This window comes from Oncorhynchus nerka, linkage group LG8 (genome assembly GCF_034236695.1).
Source record: "Oncorhynchus nerka isolate Pitt River linkage group LG8, Oner_Uvic_2.0, whole genome shotgun sequence".
Lineage (NCBI taxonomy): Eukaryota > Metazoa > Chordata > Actinopteri > Salmoniformes > Salmonidae > Oncorhynchus > Oncorhynchus nerka.
This window is the reverse complement of record NC_088403.1, coordinates 55,836,096-55,860,359: the sequence shown is the minus strand read 5'-3', so window position 1 is coordinate 55,860,359 and position 24,264 is coordinate 55,836,096. Positions and strand designations below refer to the sequence as shown.

The 24,264-nt window shown below is 42.8% G+C and overlaps 1 protein-coding gene across 1 annotated transcript in view; it reads right to left on the bottom strand.

Annotated features, from left to right (window-relative positions):
- The window catches only part of LOC115133628 (mitogen-activated protein kinase kinase kinase 11), a 47,574-nt gene that overhangs the window by 17,821 nt on the left and 5,489 nt on the right, over positions 1-24,264 (bottom strand). Inside the window, exon 2 of the mRNA XM_029667060.2 lies at positions 2,719-2,899. Coding sequence (XP_029522920.2) covers positions 2,719-2,899 — 181 coding nt within the window. The remainder of the gene's footprint in view (positions 1-2,718; positions 2,900-24,264) is intronic.

Sequence of the window (24,264 nt, the reverse complement as noted above, 5' to 3'; positions counted from 1 at the left end):
AATCCAGAAAATCACATTGTAGGATTTTTTATGAATTTATTTGCAAATTATGGTAGAAAATAAGTATTTGGTCACCTACAAACAAGCAAGATTTCTGGCTCTCACAGACCTGTAACTTCTTCTTTAAGAGGCTCCTCTGTCCTCCACTCGTTACCTGTATTAATGGCACCTGTTTGAACTTGTTATCAGTATAAAAGACACCTGTCCACAACCTCAAACAGTCACACTCCAAACTCCACTATGGCCAAGACCAAAGAGCTGTCAAAGGACACCAGAAACAAAATTGTAGACCTGCACCTGGCTGGGAAGACTGAATCTGCAATAGGTAAGCAGCTTGGTTTGAAGAAATCAACTGTGGGAGCAATTATTAGGAAATGGAAGACATACAAGACCACTGATAATCTCCCTCGATCTGGGGCTCCACGCAAGATCTCACCCCGGGGGGTCAAAATGATCACAAGAACGGTGAGCAAAAATCCCAGAACCACACGAGGGGACCTAGTGAATGACCTGCAGAGACCTGGGACCAAAGTAACAAAGCCTACCATCAGTAACACACTACGCCGCCAGGGACTCAAATCCTGCAGTGCCAGACGTGTCCCCCTGCTTAAGCCAGTACATGTCCAGGCCCGTCTGAAGTTTGCTAGAGAGCATTTGGATGATCCAGAAGAAGATTGGGAGAATGTCATATGGTCAGATGAAACCAAAATATAACTTTTTGGTAAAAACTCAACTCATCGTGTTTGGAGGACAAAGAATGCTGAGTTGCATCCAAATAACACCATACCTACTGTGAAGCATGGGGGTGGAAACATCATGCTTTGGGGCTGTTTTTCTGCAAAGGGAACAGGATGACTGATCCGTGTAAAGGAAATAATGAATGGGGCCATGTATCATGAGATTTTGCGTGAAAACCTCTTTCCATCAGCAAGGGCATTGAAGATGAAACGTGGCTGGGTCTTTCAGCGTGACAATGATCCCAAACACACCGCCCGGGCAACGAAGGAGTGGCTTTGTAAGAAGCATTTCAAGGTCCTAGAGTGGCCTAGCCAGTCTCCAGATCTCAACCCCATAGAAAATCTTTGGAGGGAGTTGAAAGTCTGTGTTGCCCAGCAACAGCCCCAAAACATCACTGCTCTAGAGGAGATCTGCATGGAGGAATGGGCCAAAATACCAGCAAGTGTGTGAAAACCTTGTGAAGACTTACAGAAAACGTTTGACCTCTTGTCATTGCCAACAAAGGGTATATAACAAAATATTGAGATAAACTTTTGTTATTGACCAAATACTTATTTTCCACCATAATTTGCAAATAAATTCATTAAAAATCCTACAATGTGATTTTCTGGATTTCTTTTCCTCATTTTGTCTGTCATAGTTGAAGTGTAACTATGATGAAAATTACAGGCCTCTCATCTTTTTAAGTGGGAGAACTTGCACAATTGGTGGCTGACTAAACACTTTTTTGCCCCACTGACACACACACACACACACACGGGACGTTACCAATCCTCAGAGTGGCAAAGTGCTTGAATCTCCCACACTGTCAATTACATCCATTCAATCAACACACAAACTCCTAAAAGGCCTGTAGGCAGCTTGCAAGTGGGGCGTGTAGCCTTCAGCGTTTTAATATAGTCCTTTAATAACACCATCCAACAGAGACTGTGCCACTCCACTCCTCTGTTTTTACCTCATCATCTGAGATCTACAGCTTTATGATGAAGTAGTAACAGGAAGCGTCCCAAATGGCACCCTATATTCCCTAAATAGTGCACTACTTTGGACCAGAGCCCTGTGTGGAATAGGGAGCCAATTGGGATGCAGCCAGGGAGATGGATGATAAAGAATAGGGGGGGTCAAGATTACCCCTTAATTTTCATAGCAGGTTCCACAACCCTCTCATTAAGATATGCAAAGTATCTGTTATGAAGGTAAAATGGAAGAAGCTTGTTTGGGAATAGTGACATGAACAAGGAGAGTGTGAGAGAGATATTTGTGTGTGTTGATGTGCTATTTTGAATGTACATCCTGTGCTTGGCCACACACACAGACACACCCTTCACAGATAAAAGGGCTGCGGTCAGGTCTGCAGCGTGGCCTTCCACCCTCCTCTCTCGCTCTCTCCGTACTTGTGGCCAATAGGACAGTGTGCACGAGACGTCTCACAAAGCAGGCTATGAAGTGCTGCTGCTACTGCTATCATATGGCTGTGTCCCTCCTGCAACATATCCTTCTATTCTATCACTGCTGCTATCACGTGGCTGCACCCTCCTGCAACATATCCTTCTATTCTATCACTGCCGCTATCACATGGCTGTGTCCCTCCTGCAACATATCCCTCTATTCTATCACTGCCGCTATCACGTGGCTGCACCCTCCTGCAACATATCCTTCTATTCTATCACATGGCTGTGTCCCTACTGCAACATATCCTTCTATTCTATCACTGCTGCCATCACGTGGCTGCACCCTCCTGCAACATATCCCTCTATTCCATCACGGTCAGTGAAGGTGGAGGATAGGTTCCTACACACACAACAGTAATGGCCCTTAAATATACTCGTCATTTATCTGTATTGTAATGTAACCCTTATTGTAGCAGGGAAGATCTCATCTCTCGTCATCATACACACCATTTTGTAACGGTAGAGGTATGTAGCTATTTACTGCTGGATATTGCTTCTGCACTGCTCTACCACACACACACAATCTTACCTCCAGACGTCACTGCCCTTGGAAAAGGTTGAGGACTTGATGACCTCCGGTGCCATCCAGGCGTAGGTGCCCGCTGTGCTCATCTTGGTGGTCTTGTGCCACTCCCGTGCCAGGCCAAAGTCTGTGATCTTCAGAGTTATCCCTTCCATACAATCATTCTCCATAGGCTGGGCCAGGAGGACTGGGAGAGAGAAAGGAAAGAAAGAGACATTTTTAACCTCCTTTACATTTTAGACATGTAACAGATGATCTTTGCCAGAGCGACTCAAGAGGAAAGGTCAGTTGTCCAACTGAATGTATTCAACTGAAATGGGTCTTCTGCATTTAACCCAACCCCTCTGAATCAGAGAGGTGTGGGGGGCTGCCTTAATCAACATCCACGTCATCGGTGCCTGGGGAACAGTGGGTTAACTGCCTTGCTCAGGAGCAGAATGACAGATTTTGACCTTGTCAGCTCGGGGACTCGATCCAGCCTTCCGGTTACTGGCCCAACGGTCTAACCACGATCCAGCCTTCGCCCCTTACAGTTAGAGAATTCAAGTTAAGGTAGGAACAGCAACCACATATCAGTCATAGTGAAGTAAAAACATTCCTCAATAAAGCAGCTATCAGGAAAGTGACAGTAAGAAAAGAGAAGTGAAACCTGAATCATATATACACAAGGACAATCCCCGACAATTTAAAAAAAAAAAATAAATACATCTTTGTCAACCGAAAGTCGTCTGTTCTTTCGACAAATTGATTGGTAAAAAACACTACGTGTTTGAATAAAATCAACTATATGGTTTAAGCTTACGGTTCGATGAAATAAGACAAATACCTCAAGAGGGTGCCAGAGATCTAGATAACCAGAAGAAAACCAAACTATTCTCCTCCCGCTCCTGCTGGCTTTCCAGATTCTGTCATTCCTCTCCTGAAGTTGCCGGTAAACAGGCTACACGAGGAGAAGGCAACCTTTCTCATAATGAATGCCAATCTACCGATCTACATGCCAGTTACGGTTTTCATATGCACATTTTCGCAAAACAGTTTAATTTTATTTATAATATCTCATATCACAAAATCATTGTCATTTGGTTAATCAACATTCTATCCAAATCTAAATGAAAATGATACAAACCTAAAAAGTTACTTCTATTGCCATTGCCAACTATGACAAATAGCCTACATAAAGCCAACAAATAAAAACATTGCAGCCTGCAGGTAGAAAATATGCTGATAAAAATAAATATCCTATTAATCATATTGGCTACACATGGCCTGTCTGCAAAAAACTTCAAACATTGTATCAACTTTTAACTTGGGTCTGGCCCGAAGCTTGCCTAGTGAACTTGCAACATTGTATAAAATATTCTGGGCCCTCAGAGTTTCCAGTGCCAGTGAGCTCATGACAGACACAGCTGTAGGCTATTTGCACAATGGATAAGAAGCAGTGCTCGACTTGGGCAGGAGCTTACCGGAGCTGAGTACCTGCACCTCACATTTTCAACTGCTTGAGCTCCTGTTCCTCTTATAGAATTTTAGCTCAAAAGTATTGTGGAGATCCTGCACCTAAATATAAACAGTACCAGCACCCAAAATGAGTTTTAGTTTATGACGTTTCCACTGGATCAGAGCATGACATTATTCCCTTTTACGTGGAGTGGTTATGGAAAGGGAGAGAGCTGGAAAGATTGTTAAAATACATTGAGGAACTATTGTTATTCTCAATGGATGTAAAACAGACTGTTTGCTTGATGTTTGAGGTGAAGAAACCCTTACTTTGAGAAGCTCCACAGGTCATTAGTGGTGGTCAGACAATCAGAAATACTATCAGATCCCCAGGTAGCCTATAGGCCTACTTCTATGCATGAGTATCCTTAATCAACATTGACAGGAGCGCTCCAAACAAATGACAATGACTAAATGACAATGACAAAACTCCTAAATGGAATTAAATAAACCTAAACTTGTTTCTCACAAGTGTAGCATAGGTTGTGACTCTGCAAACAACGTGTCCAAAAGTGAACAGGAAGACTGGAATAATAACATTGAATGCATTCAAATAAATGACCGTAACCAAAGTAGCAAACATTGTAGAATAGAATGTAAATGTACTATACTGTACAGTGCATTCGGAAAGTATTCAGACCCCTTGACTTTTTCCACATTTTGTTATGTTAAAGCCTTATTCTAAAATGTATTAAATAAACAAAAATCCTCAAATCTACACACAATACCCATAATGACAAAGCAAAAAATAGTTTTTAGAAATGTTTGCAAATGTATTAAAAAATAAAAAGCAGAAATCCCTTATTTACATAAGAATTCAGACCCTCTGCTATGAGTCTCGAAATTTAGCTCAGGTGCATCCTACTTCCATTGATCATCCTTGAGATGTTTCTACAACTTGATTGGAGTCCTGGGGTATATTCAATTGACTGGATATGATTTGGGAAGGAACACATCTGTCTATATATTGACAGTGCACGTCAGCACAAAAAACAATCAATGAGGTGGAAGGAATTGTCCTTGGAGCTCAGCCAGGATTATGTCGAGGCACAGATCTGGGGAAGGGTATCAGCGGCAGGGACTGTGAGTAGTCAGGATCGAGGGAATGATGAACGGAGCAAAGTACAGAGAGATCCTTGGTGAGATCCTGAACGCTCTGGAGCAAGTTCTCAAACTGGGGAGAAGGTTCACCTTCCAAAAGGACAATGACCCTAAGCACACAGCCAAGACAACACAGGAGTGGCTTCAGGACAAATCTTTAAATGTCCTTGAGTGGCCCAGCCAGAGCCCGGACTTGAGCCCGATCGGAGAGACCTAAAAATAGCTGTGCAGCACAACTCCCCACCCATCCTGACATAGCTTGAGAGGATCTGCAGAGAAGAATGGGAGAAAACTCCCCAAATACAGGTGTGCCAAGCTTGTAGCGTCATATCAAAGCTGTAATCGCTGCCAAAGGTTCTTCAACAAAGTACTGAGTAAAGGGTCTGAATTCTCATGCAAATATGATTTTTATTTATTTATAAAAAACTGTTTTTGCTTTGGCATTATGGGACATCGTGTGTAGATTATTTAGAATAATGCTGTAATGTAACATAATGTGGAAAAAGTCAAGGGGTTTGAATACTTTCCGAATGCACGGTATGTAATGGGGAATTGATATACACTAACAATCCAACGCAAACAATTCACACAATGAAGTTATGTAACAATAAATATGCACAAATTGGCGGGAGAGAGCGCATTCTGGAGAGGGATGTGCATTGTGCATCTGGGCGCATGGTCAATCCAAAGTCTGCATTGGCCATGCAGTATTTATGATGATACGGCAGGGCATTCATACTTCTTGCTCTTCCCAGAGAAGTGCAGCGCTGTTGTCAAGGAAGTGAGTTTGTGTTTATACAGGATGTCAATGAGGAGCTATACAGAGCCCTCTGCATTGTCACAACATTTGGGAGGCGCATGACGATGCGGTACAGAGCTCGATGTGGCCTTTGGAGGCGACGACCACATTTTCGGATCAAGCATAAATGGGCTTTTAGTCGAGGCCTCCATCATGGATGAGTTCACTGAGATGGGCGCAAATACTGTACATATATTTGTTACTGCTCAACTAAAACAATCTCGGTCGACCAAACAATCGACCAGTCAACTATTTGGGGTCAGTCCTAATTTACACTGGTACTGGCTTCAAAGGAAAGTGGGAATGAAGAAATATTTCCTCAACACTCATATTAAACTATTAAATGCATTAAGTAATTATAATCCAATTAAATGCATCATTGCAAAAGGGGATTCAGCACTTTTCCTGCATAATTGAGAAACTTACATGCAAGACAAGTCTTAAACCACACACACACGCACTCTTCCCTTTTACTCTTAGATCAGTGAGGTCACACTTATAATACAAAAGAACAAACCAACATCGTAGTTTTAGACAGCTAAGATATGGGCTGTATTTTATTGTATTGTATTATTTTACCCCCTTTTATTCACCCCAATTTCGATCTTGTCTCATTGATGCAACTCCCCAGCAGGCTCGGAAGAGGCGAAAGTCGAGTCATGAGTCCTCCGAAACATGACCCGCCAAACCGAGTTCCTTAACACCCGCCCACTTAACCTGGAAGCCAGCTGCACCAATGTATCGGAGGAAACACCATTCAACTGATGACTGAAGTCAGCCTGCAGGCGCCCAGCTCGCTAGAGCCAAGAAAAGCCCCCCCGACCAAACCCTCCCCTAACGTAGCTGGGCCAATTGTGCGCCACCCTATGGTTACAACCAGTTGTGACACGGCCTGGGATCGAACCCAGGTCTGTAATGATGAACTCAAGCACTGCGATGCATTGCCTTAGACCGCTGTGCCACTCGGGGGGCCCCATGGGCTCTATTTTAACAATCCAACATCGTAGTTTTACACTGATAATATATTATGTGTCATGACTGGCCTGTTCGGGTCAGGTTACCATGGATCACAGGGGGGTTATGACCCCTCTCAATGTTCATCTCAATGTGGTGGGTTGGAATGTATGGTGGGCCTATGGATAATCTACCTCAGAACGCTAACATGTAATAAATGGACTTTGGGACAATATATTTCATCAGCCGAAATGGTGGTAACAACGATAGATGGACTATGAAAATGAATGTTGTTTCTGCTATGTTATTAAAAGTTAAATGAGGACATTATAACGAAAACAGTGTAACTTGAAGAGTTTTCATAATATGTACATGATGTTTACATACTGAGCGTTGTGCAGAAAATGTCCAGATCAAAGACAATGCCTCGTAACTAGATACATTCCAGAGAAAGTATAATAGTCATAAAGACGGAAACGCCCCTTTCTACCCTGGGGTATAAAACATGAGTTCATTTACAGATCAGACTAAAACGGACCACAGCTGCAGCGTGATCTAAGATAAGTCGCAACCCCACAAACGCAACGCGAGGAAGAGGGCAAAGGAACCTCTAAACAATCAAGGCTACGGTTGATTACTGTATCTAAAAAAGGGGAATTCAAGAAGAACCAGCCAGTTATTCTCTTCAAATCATCAGTTGTCTACACGTCCCTCCTACCCAAGCTGGGAGCGTCGACACGGCTGATTAGCCTCCTCAGAAGTCCAGTCTCACAAAACGAGTGCGAGGGAACAGACCACTAAGAGAAAGGACACTGACATCGTGTGGACAATCAGAGACTTACACCCGGTAACGAAGAAGGTGCCGCCACCCGAGAAGGTTGTCGGCTAAACCTCCTAAGAGGAACTCGGGTCCACGAAGAGATACCCAATGGAGACCTTCAACAAGTAATTACATCATTATAATGCTGACCCATTAGAGTGGCAGTTCGGGGCAAGGTGTTAGAGCTAAACTAAGCATAGTTTACAAATGTATCCAAGTGTGCTTTTCTTTCATGCGCTCTCCCTCTCTTTCTAAATCCCCATCTTGTGTAACACGTGTCCTATTGTGTTGGCCCGCTAGGGACCTGTTTCATTGTACTAAGTTCTAATCAATAGCCTAGACTGTGTGTTTGTGTATATTATCATTTAGCTTGCTAATAAATAAATAATCAACTCAATTGGTGTGGTACGGAATGATTTAGTGAGAGCCGGGTTTGTGTTACGAATTATGTGACGTTCAGGATGAGACTGTAAAGGAAATTAATTGATTAGCGACTGCTGTAAAAATCTATATTCTGATAGTCTTTGAGTTAATTTGGGAAATGGAAACTCATTTAACAAACGTTTCCCATGGTGCCCCAGGTTACTGAGTTAATGATCACCTGATTGATTGAATCATGTAATTACAAACTAAGTTAATTATTCGATAAACAGCAGTCGTCACATTAATGATACAACGTTACGACATATGGCTCTATTTTAACAAACCTAATACAATGGCACATTTAGGCACAGGAGGAAACACTAAAGATTCAGGGGTGTGTCAGAAATATTTGGCTATTTCTGGGCATCCAACCCGGAAGCCAGCCACAGCAATGTGTCGGAGGAAACACCGTGCACCTGGCGACCTGGCTAGCGTGCACTGCGCCCGGCCCGCCACAGGAGTCGCTAGTGCGCGATGAGACACGGATATCCCTACCGGCCAAACCCTCCCTAAACAGGACGACGCTAAGCCAATTGTGTGTTGCCCCACGGACCTCCTGGTCGCGGCCGGCTTCGACAGAGTCTGGGCGCGAACCCAGAGTCTCTGGTGGCACAGCTAGAACCCAGAGTCTCTGGTGGCACAGCTGGCACTGTGATGCAGTGAAAGGGCTGTGTTTTTAAGTATGAACAAGTTGTGGGTGTGCCGAGGTTTGTCTCCTCACCGGCCAATCAAAACGTACTCCATGGCAAAATATAGGTGGTTGCTTCAGATTGTGTATTTACGGTATTTTATGTATTGCCTTGGAATCAACTCTAATTCCAATGTTAGTCCGTTATAGTTTGTTAAATAGCTTACAGGAACTAAATAAAAATGTAGACTTTATATGTTAACTTGAGCCCATTTGCAGTCCACATTGTTCTAAAAGAATTGTATGGCTTCAATATCATTCACACTAATATAGGGGCTAGGCCTACTGTAAATATCATTATGGCTGAGCGAGGACATGCCGAACATTGTCAATAAGCAAGATTAAATTAATTATTGATAAGGCCTAAAAAGAAAGAACAAATAATTCTAAACAAAACAAACCAACAACTTGTTTTAAATAGACTATGTCACACTTACAGGCACCATCATTTCTCCCGTGGGAATATAATATTAAAACAATGCAGACTATGATGGGTTTTATGCACATCCAATATGCTCTCTCTGGTGTGGATATGCTCTCTCAGGGTGTGGATATGCTCTCTCAGGGTGTGGATATGCTCTCTCAGGGTGTGGATATGCTCTCTCAGGGTGTGGATATGCTCTCTCGTGTGAGATGAAGAGGTTGAAGCTCTGGAAATAAGCCAAACATGCGGTAGGATTTGACCAACCCCATGCCCTCCTTCTTCACTGCCCAAATGGGCATCCTCAGGGTGAATGACAGGCATCCAAAGTCCAGACAGAGAGAGTCGGCATTATGGAAGAATTTAAAGTGTTACAGGGAAGTAAGCCTTGTGCTATTTTCAGACACTTTCAGTTTATTTCAGAGTATAAGTGCAAGTTTTCTTTCTGTGTCTCTCTTGCTTTCTCTCCGTTTCACCCACAAACACACTCTGGATGCCTCCCTCTGTAGACATCTGCCTGGCAGCCCAGCGGGCGTGCCATGTTTGACGTCACAAAGGAATGCATCACAAGAGTCTGGGGTGAGGGGGGGGGTATCGTGAAAAGGCTCAGCTCTTACAATGAACAGTAACCTCTGCACCCTCACACAGTGCTCGCTCTGGCGCGTGCACCCACACACACACACTTCAACTACTATAAAGATGGAGAGAACAGCGGAACATACAGGCGTATGCACATGGGAATAACACACGCAGTGTCACACACAGCGTCAAATAAACATGCATATTGTAAACACAGAGATGCCTTAGGAGGACTATCTAAAAACTGAGCATAGACACAGTTGAGAGCTGATTGCATTAAATTGTGTGATGAGAACCAGACAAATGCCCTCCGTCCCGCTTGGCCTCTATTTTGTCTTTCCAAGAATCATAGCGTTTTTCTCATTTATGTGCGTCAGACTTCCTCTCATTCAGAGGATTTACAGTAAAACCATTGTCTTAGAATCATAGGTTATCAGGTAACTACAGAAAAACAAACCAAATGGGGTAGATATGAGACCTTAGACAGGATAATTTTCTTTGTCAATGTTGTTAGCTGCATGATGAGTCCTCGTCTTGGAAAGGCCTTGTAAGCGAAACGTAAACAACAATAAAACGAGTCTCCATTCCATCCATCAAATGTCGCTATTTTATGATATTTTTTTATTGAACCTTTATTTAACTAGGCAAGTCAGGTGGTACCTGCCTCTCTGCCCAGCTCCAAACAATCAACCCCCTGACACAGGCAGGGCAACCAAACAGACGCCCGAAAGACGGCTGCTCCATCCCCATGGCAACAGGACTCTGTTTGGTATAGTTTGTTGTTCAAAAAACAGAGTAGGTAGTCACTTACTGAAATGACTCTCTCAGGAGCAGAGAAATGTATTTACTGACCCTGTATACAATAGATCCCTATATGGGAAACAAGATATTTTGCTCTGTTGCATTGCATTTTGCATTGTGGGAAGAAAGGTTTCCTAATGCCTTATCTTATCTAAGGGAACTCAAGCTATTTAACGTGTTACAGGGTAGTAAGCGTTGTGCTATTACCCATGGTTCACTCCAGACCTGACTGCCGTCGACCAGCACAAAAACATCCTGTGACGGATTGCAATAACATCGAACAGTCCCCGCGATATGCAACTGTTCGGGAAGTCAGAAACCAATACACGCAGTCAGTCAGGAAAGCAAAGGCTAGCTTTTTCAAACAGAAATGTGCATCCTGTAGCTCTAACTCCAAAAAGTTCTGGGACACTAAAGGCCATGGAGAACAAGAACACCTCCCAGCTGTCCACTGCACTGAGGCTAGGAATCACTGTCACAACCGATAAATCTACGGCTGGCCATGCTTTCCTCCTGGCTACCCCAACCCCGGCCAACGGCTCCGCACCCGGCGCAGCTACTTGCCCAAGCCTCCCCTTCACCCAAATCCAGATAGCAGATGCTCTGAAAGAGCTGCCAAATCTGGATCCGTACATATCAGCTGGGCTAGACAATCTGGACCCTCTCTTTCTAAAACGCTGCAATTGTTGCAACACCTATTACCAGTCAGTTCAACCTCCCTATCGTATCATCCAAGATACCTAAAGATTGGAAAGCTGCCGCGGTCATCCCCTCTTCAACGGGGGTGACACTCTAGACCGACACTGTTATAGACCTATATCCATCCTGCCCTGCCTATCTAAAAAGTCTTTGAAAGCCAAGTTAATAAACAACTCACTGACCATTTCAAATCCCACCGTACCTTCTCCGCTGTGCAATCTGGCTTCCGAGCTAGTCACAGGTGCACCTCAGCCACGCTCAAGGTACTAAACGCTATATCATAACCGCCATTGATAAAAGAGTTAAGACTGCTGCACAGTACATCGACCTGGCCAAGGCTTTCGGCACTGTCAATCACCATATTTTTATTGGCAGACTCAACAGCCTTAGTTTTTCAAATGACTGCCTCGCCTGGTTCACCAACTACTTCTCAGACAGAGTTCAGTGTGTCAAATCGGAGGGCCTGTTGTCCAGACCTCTGGCAGTCTCTATGGGGGTACCACAGGGTTCAATTCTCAGGCGACTCTTTTCTCTGTATATATCAACAATGTCGCTCTTGCTGCGGGTGATTCCCTGATCCACCTCAAAGCAAACGGCACCATTCTATATACATCTGGCCCTTCTTTGGACACTGCGTTAAATCAAATCAAATTTTATTTGCCACATACACATGGTTAGCAGATGTTAATGCGAGTGTAGCAAAATGCTTGTGCTTCTAGTTCCGACAATGCAGTAATAACCAATGAGTAATCTAACCTAACAATTCCACAACTACTACTTTATACACACAAGTGTAAAGGGATAAAGAATATGTACATAAAGATATATGAATGAGTGATGGTACAGGACGGCATAGGCAAGGCAAGATGCAGTATATACATATGAGAGATGGTATAAACATTATATTAAGTGGTATTGTTTAAACAGTGTATATCAAGACATATGAGATGTATATACATATGAGAGGGTAATGTAAACATTATATTAAGTGGTATTGTTTAAAGTGGCTAGTGATACATGTATTACATCAATTTCCATTATTAAAGTGAGCTGGAGTTGAGTCAGTATGTCGGCAGCAGCCACTCAATGTTAGTGGTGGCTGTTTAACAGTCTGATGGCCTTGAGATAGAAGCTGTTTTTCAGTCTCTCGGTCCCTGCTTTGATGCACCTGTACTGACCTCGCCTTCTGGATGATAGTGGGGTGAACAGTCAGTGGCTCGGGTGGTTGTTGTCCTTGATGATCTTTATGGCCTTCCTGTGACATCGGGTGGTGTAGATGTCCTGGAGGGCAGGTAGTTTGCCCCCGGTGATGCGTTGTGCAGACCTCACTACCCTCTGGAGAGCCTTACGGTTGTGGGCGGAGCAGTTGCCCTACCAGGCGGTGATACAGCCCAACAGGATGCTCTCGATTGTGCATCTGTAGAAGTTTGTGAGTGCTTTTGGTGACAAGCAGAATTTCTTCAGCCTCCTGAGGTTGAAGAGGCGCTGCTGTGTCTTCTTCACAATGCTGTCTGTGTGGGTGGACCAATTCAGTTTGTCCGTGATGTGTACGCCGAGGAACTTAAAACTTACTACCCTCTCCACTACTGTCCCGTTGATGTGGATAGGGGGGTGTTCCCTCTGCTGTTTCCTGAAGTCCACAATCATCTCCTTTGTTTTGTTGACGTTGAGTGGGAGGTTATTTTCCTGACACCACACTCCGAGGGCCCTCACCTCATCCCTGTAGGCCGTCTCGTCGTTGTTGGTAATCAAGCCTACCACTGTACTGTCGTCTGCAAACTTGATGATTGAGTTGGAGGCGTGCATGGCCACGCAGTCGTGGGTGAACAGGGAGTACAGGAGAGGGCTCAGAACGCACCCTTGTGGGGCCCCAGTGTTGAGGATCAGCGGGGTGGAGATGTTACCTACCCTCACCTCCTGGGGGCGGCTGATCAGGAAGTCCAGTACCCAGTTGCACAGGGCGGGGTCGAGACCCAGGGTCTCGAGCTTGATGACGAGTTCCTCTTGTCCAGATGGGTTAGGGCAGTGTGCAGTGTGGTTGCGATTGCGTCGTCTGTGGACCTATTGGGGCGGTAAGCAAATTGGAGTGGGTCTAGTGTGTCAGGTAGGGTGGAGGTGATATGGTCCTTGACTAGTCTCTCAAAGCACTACATGATGACAGAAGTGAGTGCTACGTAGCGGTAGTCGTTTAGCTCAGTTACCTTAGCTTTCTTGGGAACAGGAACAATGGTGGCAATGGTAACAAACCTCCAAACAAGCTTCAATGACATACAACACTCCTTCCGTGGCCTCCCACTTCTGTTAAACGCAAGTAAAACTAAATGCATGCTTTTAAACCGTTCGCTACCCGCACCCGCCCGCCCGACTAGCACCACTACTCTGGACGGTTCTGAATTAGAATATGTGGACAACTACAAATACCTAAGTGTCTGGCTAGACTGTAAACTCTCCTTCCAGACTCATATTCAACATCTCCAATCCAAAAATAAATCTAGAATCGGCTTTCTATTTCGCAACCAAGCCTTCACTCACACCGTCAAACATACCCTAGTAAAACTGACCATCCTACTGATCCTCGACATCAGCGATGTCATTTACAAAATAGCCTCCAACACTCTACTCAGCAAACTGGATGCAGTCTATCACAGTGCCATCCGTTTTGTCACCAAAGCCCCATATACCACCCATCACTGCGACCTGTATGCTCTAATCGGCTGGCTCTCGCTACATATCCTTTGCCAGACCCACTGGCTCCAGGTCATCTATAAGTCTTTGCTAGGTAAAGCTCCGCCTCATCTCAGCTCACTGGTCACGATAACAACACCCACCCGTAGCACGCGCTCCAGTAGGTATATCTCACTATTCATCCCCAAAGCAAACACCCCTTTGGCCGCCTTTCCTTCCAGCTCTCTGCTGCCAATGACTGGAACGAATTGCACAAATAGTTGAAGCTGGAGACTTGTATTTCCCTCACTAACTTTAAACATCAGCTAGCTAAATGTAGCTTGTACTTACACAGATATTAGATGTTCTTTTTGCAACGTTACGGAACAAGGCCTCACCTGTGTTGACAACTAAATTCATTAGTAGCATGACACTGATCAGTAACTCATAAAGTGGTCATCTGTCTCTACTGTTAATCTCTCTCCATATCTTCCTCTCTCTCTCTCTCTGCCCTCCCCTCCTGTGGGTTTGGGCCGGATCTGCTCTCTGTCCGTAGGCGAGGGAGAATTCCGGCAGGGGTGGGGGGCTTTCCCCGGGAAGAACGAGAGCTTTGTCCCCTGAGGGACGGAGCCATAGGCTGACAGACAGTCTGGCAACCTCAAACTCTGAGGGAAAGGGAGGGAGACAGAGACAAAAAAGAGAGACACAGAAACAGAGACCGAGACAGAAGATAGAGAGAGACAGAAGATACATGTCCAAATCACAGTGATGCTAACATCAACGCTGTCTGAGAGAGTTGATGATCTCTGCATCATGTAATGCACCAAGGGCCTGAGATAGCTAGCGTTGGTTAATAGGTGAGTTAACACAAACTACTGGAGCCAAAATGGCTGCCAGTTGTTGAAGTTTAACCTCCATTCGTTGAGTATCCTCTATATATTGACGAGATATTGGACTGCCTGCTCTAACAAAATGAAAAAAGGCAGGAGTCGGAAACATTCTGGAAATTAGAGGGCAGACACGTATGTGAACAACAAGCACAACTCCTATATAAAATATTCCCCACTTGGTCTGCTCAAGGCTATATGCTTGCACAGACCAATTTGGGGGCGGAGTCAACCCTATCACTTCACCTCTTCCTCTCTGGTATTCTGGGAAATCCAGAATGTGGGGGTCGCCAAGGGGTCAATCAGGGGTCGAGGTCAGGAGGTTGTCAGACGTAGCTGGTGGTAAGTGGGCAGTCACTTCCTTTTTAACTACCCCTTTTTAAAACATGGTACAATGCATTGGTCCCATGTTGTGCGTTGACCTACCTAGCTAATCAAGGTTTGGCTGACTAAACACTCGCCAATGTTTGCACAGTCGTGTAGAACAGCACTGCAACAGATAAATCAGTTTCAACTGACTGAGAGCTAAACGGAAATGTAGAAGTATGATAAGTATCCCTCAACTCTAATACAACAACTGCATATACACATGCTCAGGTACAGAGATGGAAACATAATACAGGAAAATGTGTCAAATGTTTCTAGCCAAATATCCGACTGATCCTTTTAGCATTTCACAAGACAGTGGTGAGAATTCTCTATCTACATGACAACTGCCTTCGGATCACTGTAGAAAAGATTCCAAACCAAGCTAGTGAGAGAAACAAAATGTTAGCCTAAACCTGGATAAAAATTCAACAATTTCCTGGGTTTTGGAATCCTCTCACATCCTGTTTGGTGTGACCTTACAGTGCCTCGTTGTCCCCTCTCGTCCCCTGGAGTTCTGTTGTTCGGGCCATCATCCTAAAGCTCCCTGTTCTATACAGCATATTATTATTCTGGAACATTAGTCAAGTGTGTGTGTAGGGGATTGTGTGTGTGTAGGGAGGTTGTGTGTGTGTGTGTGTCTGTGTATATGCGTGTGTATCAATGCATGTGTGAATCCAAGCCAGAGTTACCCAATGGGGCCTGCAGTGCGTGAAAGGGAATCCCGTGCCAACTCCTACCTGCTCCACCCCCCCACCCCCACCCAACCAAATCAGAGCCTGGGATCTCCGGATGCAGCCTGCCGGCATTTCCAAAATAAAGAGAGGGGGGGCCTGGGCCTAGTGAACTCTTATCACAGCCAGTCAGACACTGTGCCAAGGGAAACACACCGGAGCCTTGCCCTGGTTGAACTCCTCCACAGAGCCTGGTACTGCCACCCCATCACAGGTGATGCCTGTCTTGCAGCAACACGCTGGCATTGAGGATATGCCAATGTCAGCGAAAGGATAAGTATAGGTTTGTTCCAATCAAGACTGAGGGAGTTTTTCCTTGCCACTCTCTGTGTCGGCTGTGCTATAGTTGGGGGGTTTGAACTTTGTTGTCTCAACATGGACAGTAAGCGAAACTATGCACGTTGTGACAAAGGTATTTGTAGAAAAAAACCTTGATTGGTTGGAGAATGAATATAGAAGATTGGAATGAACTAATAGCAAGGTAATTTATTCAATTGATTTGTGGTTACATTTAGCATTTCAACCTGTTTCCATCTACAAGACCAGGATTTCTTCCTAGTTGCATTTCAAGCCACAAATAGAGAATAGCTTGTTTGCAATTTTAAAATGCAGAGTAGTTATTGATTTAAATTTACGTGTACCATCTCTTCCTACTCATCCCATGACCTACTTAACAAACCACTTTATTTCAAATGACTAAATCGGCCATAACTGTGATGCCCTCTCTCTAACCATCACAGTGCTTTCAGAAAGTATTCATACCCCTAGACTTATTCCACATGTTTTGTTCTACAGGCTGAATTCAAAATGGATTTTAAAAATGTAACTATTACAAAGTGAAAACATATTTTTTAGAAATGTTTGAACATTTATTAACTATGAAATACAGAAATAACTCCTGTACATAAGTATTTACACCCCTGAGTCAATACGTGTTAGAGTCACCTTTGGCAGCGATTACAGCTGTGAGTCTTTCTGGTTGTCTCTAAGAGAAAGTATTTCCACACTTGGATCATACAATATTTGCACATTATTCTTTAAGCTCTGTCAACTTGGTTGTTGATCATTGCTAGACAGCAATTTTCAAGTCTTGCCATAGTTTTTCAAGCCAAATTCAGTCAGAACTGTAACCAAGCCACTCAGGAACCTTCAATGTTGTCCTGGTATGCAATTCCAGTGTATATTTGGCCTTGTGTTATAGGTTATTGTCCTCCTGAAAGGTGAATTCGTCTCCCAGTGTCTGTTGGACAGCAGACTGAACCAAATTTTCCTCTAGGATTTTGCCTGTGCTGAGCTCTATTCTGTTTATTTGTATCCCCCCCAAAAAACTCCCTAGTCCTTGCCAATGACAAGCATACCCATAACATGATGCATCCACCACCATGCTTGAAAATATGAAAAGTGGTACTCAGTGAGTGATGTGTTGTGTTTGCCCCAAACAGAATGCTTTGTATTCAGGACATAAATGTAATTTCTTTGCCATTTTTTTGCAGTTTTACTTTAGTGCCTTATTGCAAACAGAATGCATGTTTTTGAATATTTTTATTCTGTACAAGCTTCCTTCTTTTTACTCTGTCATTTAGTTTAGTATTGTGGAGTAACTACAATGTTGTTGATCCATCCTCAGTTTTCTCCTATCACAGCCATTAAACTCTGTAATTGTTTTAAAATCACCATGGAACTCATGGTGAAATCCCTGAGCGGTTTCCTACCTCACCAGCAACTGAGCTAGGAAGGACACCTGTATCTTTATAGTGACTAGGTGAATTGATACACCATCCAAAGTGTAACTAATAACTTCACCATGCTCAAAGGGATATTCAATGTCAGCTTTTTATTTACCCATCTTTCCGAGGTATTGGAAAACCTCCCTGGTCTTTGTGGTTGAATCTGTGTCTGAAATTCACTCTTCGACTGAGGGACATTACAGATAATTGTATGTGTGGGGTACAGAGATTCTGTAGTCATTCAAAAATCATGTTAAAAACACTATTATTGCCCACAGAGTGAGTCTATGCAACTTATTAAGCAGAGTTTTACTCCTGAACTTAGGCTTGCCATAACTTCAAGGGTTAAATACATATTGACTCAAGGCATTTCAGCTTTTCATTTTTAATTACTTTTGAAACATTTCTAAAAACATAATTCCACTTTGACAATAGGGACAATTGTGTGTAGGCCAGTGACACAAAATCTAAATTTAAAATGTTAAATGTGGAAAAAGTAAAGGGTTGTGAATACTTTCAGAAGGCACTGTACTTCTATTTACATAACATTCCTCTAGGATTCTCTTTCTAATGTCCATATCAGGGCTCGTCTTCTTACAGCGTCTCAGAGTTAGATCACAATGAGTAAGATGACATGGACAAACAGGACCTGATCCAAGATCAGCACTCTTTAGCCTAGTATTGCTTGACTCTGTAGTCTCCACCTACATACCTGTGACTGGCAAAGCAAGTCTATTGACGCAGCAACCCCTGTTACAGATATAAGTCACTATGCATTTTAGGAGTTTATCAAGTTCAATATGTCTATTTACTGGACTGAATACCTTACATGCCACCACTGTGGGCTAAATGTCCAAATTGCCCTCATAATTCCCCTCAGTGAGCTTGGGAATGTTGCTGTGTGTGAGTAGCGAGAGACTGCAAGTGTCTGTGAGGGCAGAATAACACAGGGGATGTTTTGCGTTGGGGCGCTAGGGGCCCGGAGTGAAAACATGCTGGTGGTGCACAGCTGTGTCAGATGCTTGTCCACTCAGGGGGAAAAAAAGTGTTGATCCAAGATTTATTTAAACATTTTCTAGCATGAGAGCTCCTTTAAATAGGCACATTCTTCTCCTTTGCGGCTGTTCTCGGGTCCTTAGTGCAGTAAGTTCTGTCAATATACCTGGTAGAATGATGGTTGATAAACAACTAAGGGAGCCCTATACATTATTTATTTTGAAAACGGTTTTAAATTTTCTCAAATTATGTTGTTTTCTCAGTTGTATTTTTGCTGGTTAAAAAAAAAATGTTCTTCACTCTCAAAATTACAATTGTTTATTTTTTTATTTCACCTTTATTTAACCAAGTAGGCTAGTTGAGAACAGGTTCTCATTTGCAACTGCAAGAAACAATGAAATAAATTGGATGTTCTGAGTCCATGTCAATGCTTAAACCACATCTGAATACCATTATTTTTGGGGGTCTGGAAGAAAATTAACAAATGTGATTTGGGGTGGGGGGGGTGTATAATTCCCCTTTAATTCCCATTCTGTCCCTGTAACTGTGAATCTAGCGAGTGAGGAATGTGGTCTAATGTGCCGGTCTAGCGATGGTTCTGTACTGCTGCTGATCATTTCATGGCAAAGTTTGCAAATAACAAATAATAGATTTACTTCTGCCAGGTAAGTCTACTTTGCAGACAACATTTAAGGTTTTGGGGAAAGTATTTCTGTCAACCCACAAGACGGTTATCACATCAACTGGCTACACATAGAGTGATTGACAAACGCACGCAACCACACAGACAGACGCAATATTCCTGGAAATTAATTGGTAGCTATCAACCGGTTTTTAAACTGTTGTTTAGTTTGACTCCACCAATGCTTAGTGTGGCATTTTCCATGTGATTTCCAACTATAGTTGGCCAAGCCACAGAGTGCGCGTGCGCGCACACACACACACACACACACACACACTCTCTTTGTTTCATGTGTGTTTCTTCCTGCTGTTAGTCTGGCCTTGTATTGATCTCGTTCTACAAATGTAGAGCGACTTTGGGTCATTGAAAAGTGGCATATAAGTCCCATGTACTATTATAAGTGGAGGTCGACCGATTAATCGGAATGGCCGATTAATTAGGGCCGATTTCAAGATAACAAATCGGAAATCGGTGTTTTTGGGTGCCGACTTTGCCGATTAAAAAAATATATATATTTGTTATTTTTGTAAAAAATAAAACTTTATTTAACTAGGCAAGTGAGTTAAGAACACATTCGTATTTTCAATGACGGCCTAGGAACGTTCTGCCTCGTTCAGGGGCAGAACGACAGATTTTTACCTTGTCAGCTCGGGGGATCCAGGCTTGCAACCTTACAGTTAACTAGTCCAACGCTCTAACCACCTGATTACATTGCACTCCACGAGCAGCCTGCCTGTTACGCGAATGCAGTAAGCCACGGTAAGTTGCTAGCTAGCATTAAACTTATCTTATAAAAAACAATCAACGACTGTCGTTGCTCCAATGTGTACTTAACCATAAACATCAATGCCTTTCTTAAAATCAATACACAAGTAATTATTTTTAAACCTGCATATTTAGCTAGAAGAAATCCAGGTTATCAGGCAATATTAACCAGGTGAAATTGTCTCACCTCTTGCGTTCATTGCACGCAGAGTCAGGGTATATGCAACAGTTTGGGACGCCTGGCTCTTTGCGAACTAACTAATTTGCCAGAATTTTATGTAATTATGACATAACATTGAGGGTTGTGCAATGTAACAGGAATATTTAGACTCATGGATGCCACCCATTAGATAAAATACGGAACAGAATAAACATTTTGTTTGAGGTGATAGTTTCCGGATTTGACCTAAGGCTCGTATTTGTGTGTGTTTATTATAGTTAAGTCTATGATTTGATATTTGATAGAGCAGTCTGACTGAGGGGTGGTAGGCAGCAGCAGGCTCGTAATAGTCAAAGGTATATGGTTTAGAGAGAAATAGTCGATGCGTTATAATTCCTGTAATAACTTGCGGCTGAACTTGAAAGGGGTTCCTTCGTTATTTTACCATTCATGTCCATAGAAAAGGTCTTGATCTACTTCAAATAAAGGTCTGTGTTTCGTGCTTAAACCGCCTCAGCGTTTTTGATACCTGTGTAAATCTCACTAGGATAAGATAACGTTTGTCAACATATTTTCATAAATCCACTCTTCAAAAAAAAATGATCTTCGCTTATATTTAGCCAATATTGATCAGAGTTACCTTGTCCTATGGATATCTACACAGTTATAAAATTGGCAAGGTGGTGTAAGCCTACACGAAACACAGACCTTATTTTAAGTGAATCTAAAAATATCCTATGGAATAAATGAATGAAGGAACCGCTTTTCAGATGTTGCTAGGGGTCATGGGAATTATGACTCGCACTTTGGTAGTCAATTCTTACCATGCCCATTATTAAAATAGGATTTCCTGCATATAGAAATTACAGTTTTTGTTTTCAACATTCATCATTCATGTTATGAGACTAAATTGATTTTATTTATGTATTATATTAAGTTAAAATAAAAGTGTTCATTGTTCATTCAGTATTGTTGCAATTGTAATTATTACAAAAATGTGTGTGTGTATATACAGTGGGGAAAACAAGTATTTGATAACCTGCAAAAATCGGCAGTGTTTCCTACTTAAAAAGCATGTAGAGGTTTGTAATTTTTTATCATAGGTACACTTCAACTGTGAGAGACGGAATCTAAAACAAAAATCCAGAAAATCACATTGTATGATTTTAAGTAATTAATTTGCATTTTATTCGGTATCTGCTTTTTTGTCCTCCAATAATCGGTATCGGCGTTGAAAGATCATAATCAGTCGACCTCTAATTATAAGTGTGTATTCATAGTGTATGTGTGACAATGTGTTTACGACCGATTGTGTGCACCTGAAGGCCAATGTGTCAATGACTGACTGATGTGGAGGTGTGTGTGTGTGTGTGTGTGTGTGTGTGTGTGTGTGTGTGTGTGTGTGTGTGTCGGATTAATACAGGGGCTTACCGGGTGAAGCCCCTGGGCCCAGGCCCGTGAGGGGCCCAAGAGGCAGCAAAACATTATTATACATCTCTACATTTTTTATTGTATTTAAGACACTTAATTATATACAGTACCAGTCAAAATTTTGGACACACCTACTCATTCAAGGGTTTTACTTTATTTTTACTATTTTCTACATTGTAGAAAAATAGTGAAGACATCGAAATATGAAATTACACAGATGGAATCATGTTGTAACTAAAAAAAAAAAGTCTTATTTTATATATTTATATTTGAGATTCTTCAAAGTAGCCACACTTCGCCTGGATGCCAGCTTTGCACACTCTTGGCATTCTCTCAACCAACTTCAACCAATCACCTGGAATGCATTTCAATTAACAGATGTGCCTTGTTCAAATTTAATTTGTGGAAATTCTTTCCTTCTTAATGCATTTGAGCGAATCAGTTGTCTTGTGACAAGGTAGGGATTGAAAGTTTCTTCAAGTGCAGTCGCAGAAACCATCATGAAACTGGCTCTCATGAGGAACGCTTACAGGAAAGGAATACCCAGAGTTACCTCGGCAGCAGAGGATAAGTTCATTAGAATTACAAGCCTCAGAAATGGCAGCCTAAATAAATGCTTCACAGAGTTCAAGTAACAGACATATCGCAACATCAACTGTTCAGAGTAAACTGCGTGAATCAGGTCAAATGGTCAAATTGCTGCAAAGAACCCACAACAAAGGACATCAATAAGAAGAGACTTGCTTGGGCCAAGAAACATGAGCAATGGACATTAGACCGGTGGAAATCTGTCCTTTAATCTGATCCAAATTTGAGATTTTTGGTTCCAACTGCCGTGTCTTTGTGAGACGCATAGTAGGTGAACGGATGATCTCCGCATGCATGGTTCCCACCGTGAAGCATGGAGGAGGAGGTATGATGGTGTGGGGTGCTTTGCTGGTGACAATCGTAGATAATTTATTTAGAATTCACGGCACACTTAACCAGTATGGCTACCACAGCATTCTGCAGCGATACGCCATCCCATCTGGTTTGCGATTAGTCCCACTATCATTTGTTTTTCAACAGGACAATGACCCAACACACCTCCAGGCTGTATAAGGGCGATTTGACCATGAAGGAGAGTGATGGAGTGCTGCATCAGATGACCTGGCCTCCACAATCAGCCAACAAGTGCTCAGCATATGTGGGAACTCCTTCAAGACTGTTTGAAAAGCATTCCAGGTGAAGCTGGTTGAGAGAATTCCAAGAGTGTGCAAAGCTGTCATCAAGGCAAAGGGTGGCTACTTTGAAGAATCTCAAATATAAAACAGATTTTGATTTGTTTAACACTTTTTTGGTTACTACATGATTCCATATGTGTAATTTCATAGTTTTGATATCTTCACTATTATTCTGCAATGTAGAAAAGTGTAAAAATAAAGAAAAACCCTGGAATGTGTTGGTGTGTCCAAAATTGACAGGTACTGTATAATATATATATATATATATATATATTTTTTTTTAAATACAATATTAAGGAAATATATACTGTAAAAATAACTGTGAATTAAGTTATCACAAGCACATACAAGTATCTCCCAAAATAAGGAAAAACCAACATAAAAGGTCTTAAAAGGGTGTTGTGCCACAACGAGCTGCCAGAACAGCTTCAATGCACCTTGGCATAGATTCTACAAGTGGCCCTAAACCATGCCAGGAAAATGCACCCCACACCATAACATATCATTTGTATCCCTTGTTTACGCCTTTATTTTGGCAGTTACCGGTATGCCTACAGTGCAGAAGGCTGCAGTTTTGGCAGTTACCGGTATGCCTACAGTGCAGAAGGCTCCAGTGAGTGCAGAAGGGTATGCCTACAGTGCAGAAGGCTGCAGTTTTGGCAGTTACCGGTATGCCTACAGTGCAGAAGGCTGCAGTTTTGGCAGTTACCGGTATGCCTACAGTGCAGAAGGCTGCAGTTTTGGCAGTTACCGGTATGCCTACACAGGTCCAGTGAGGCTGCAGTTTTGGCAGTTACCGGTATGCCTACAGTGCAGAAGGCTGCAGTTTTGGCAGCATGTGAGCCAAATATAGGCTACAGTTTGTTGCATTGTGGCCATAGACATGCAATCCATAGATGGGTTTTGTAACCTCTGACCCTGGCAATCTGACTGCTAAACTCATGGGCACACTAGCATTGGATGCCATTCCTGACTTGAATGGGAACTGCCATCTATAGATTATATTTCTATAGTTGCTGCAGCTGTCGGTTTGCCTTTTGCAAATTTTATTTGCGGCTAACAGCAGAACTGTTTTTCAAAGTAGCTCATCTTGAGATGGGCTATTGCAATGACGAGCGCGTCGGCCATCACAGTG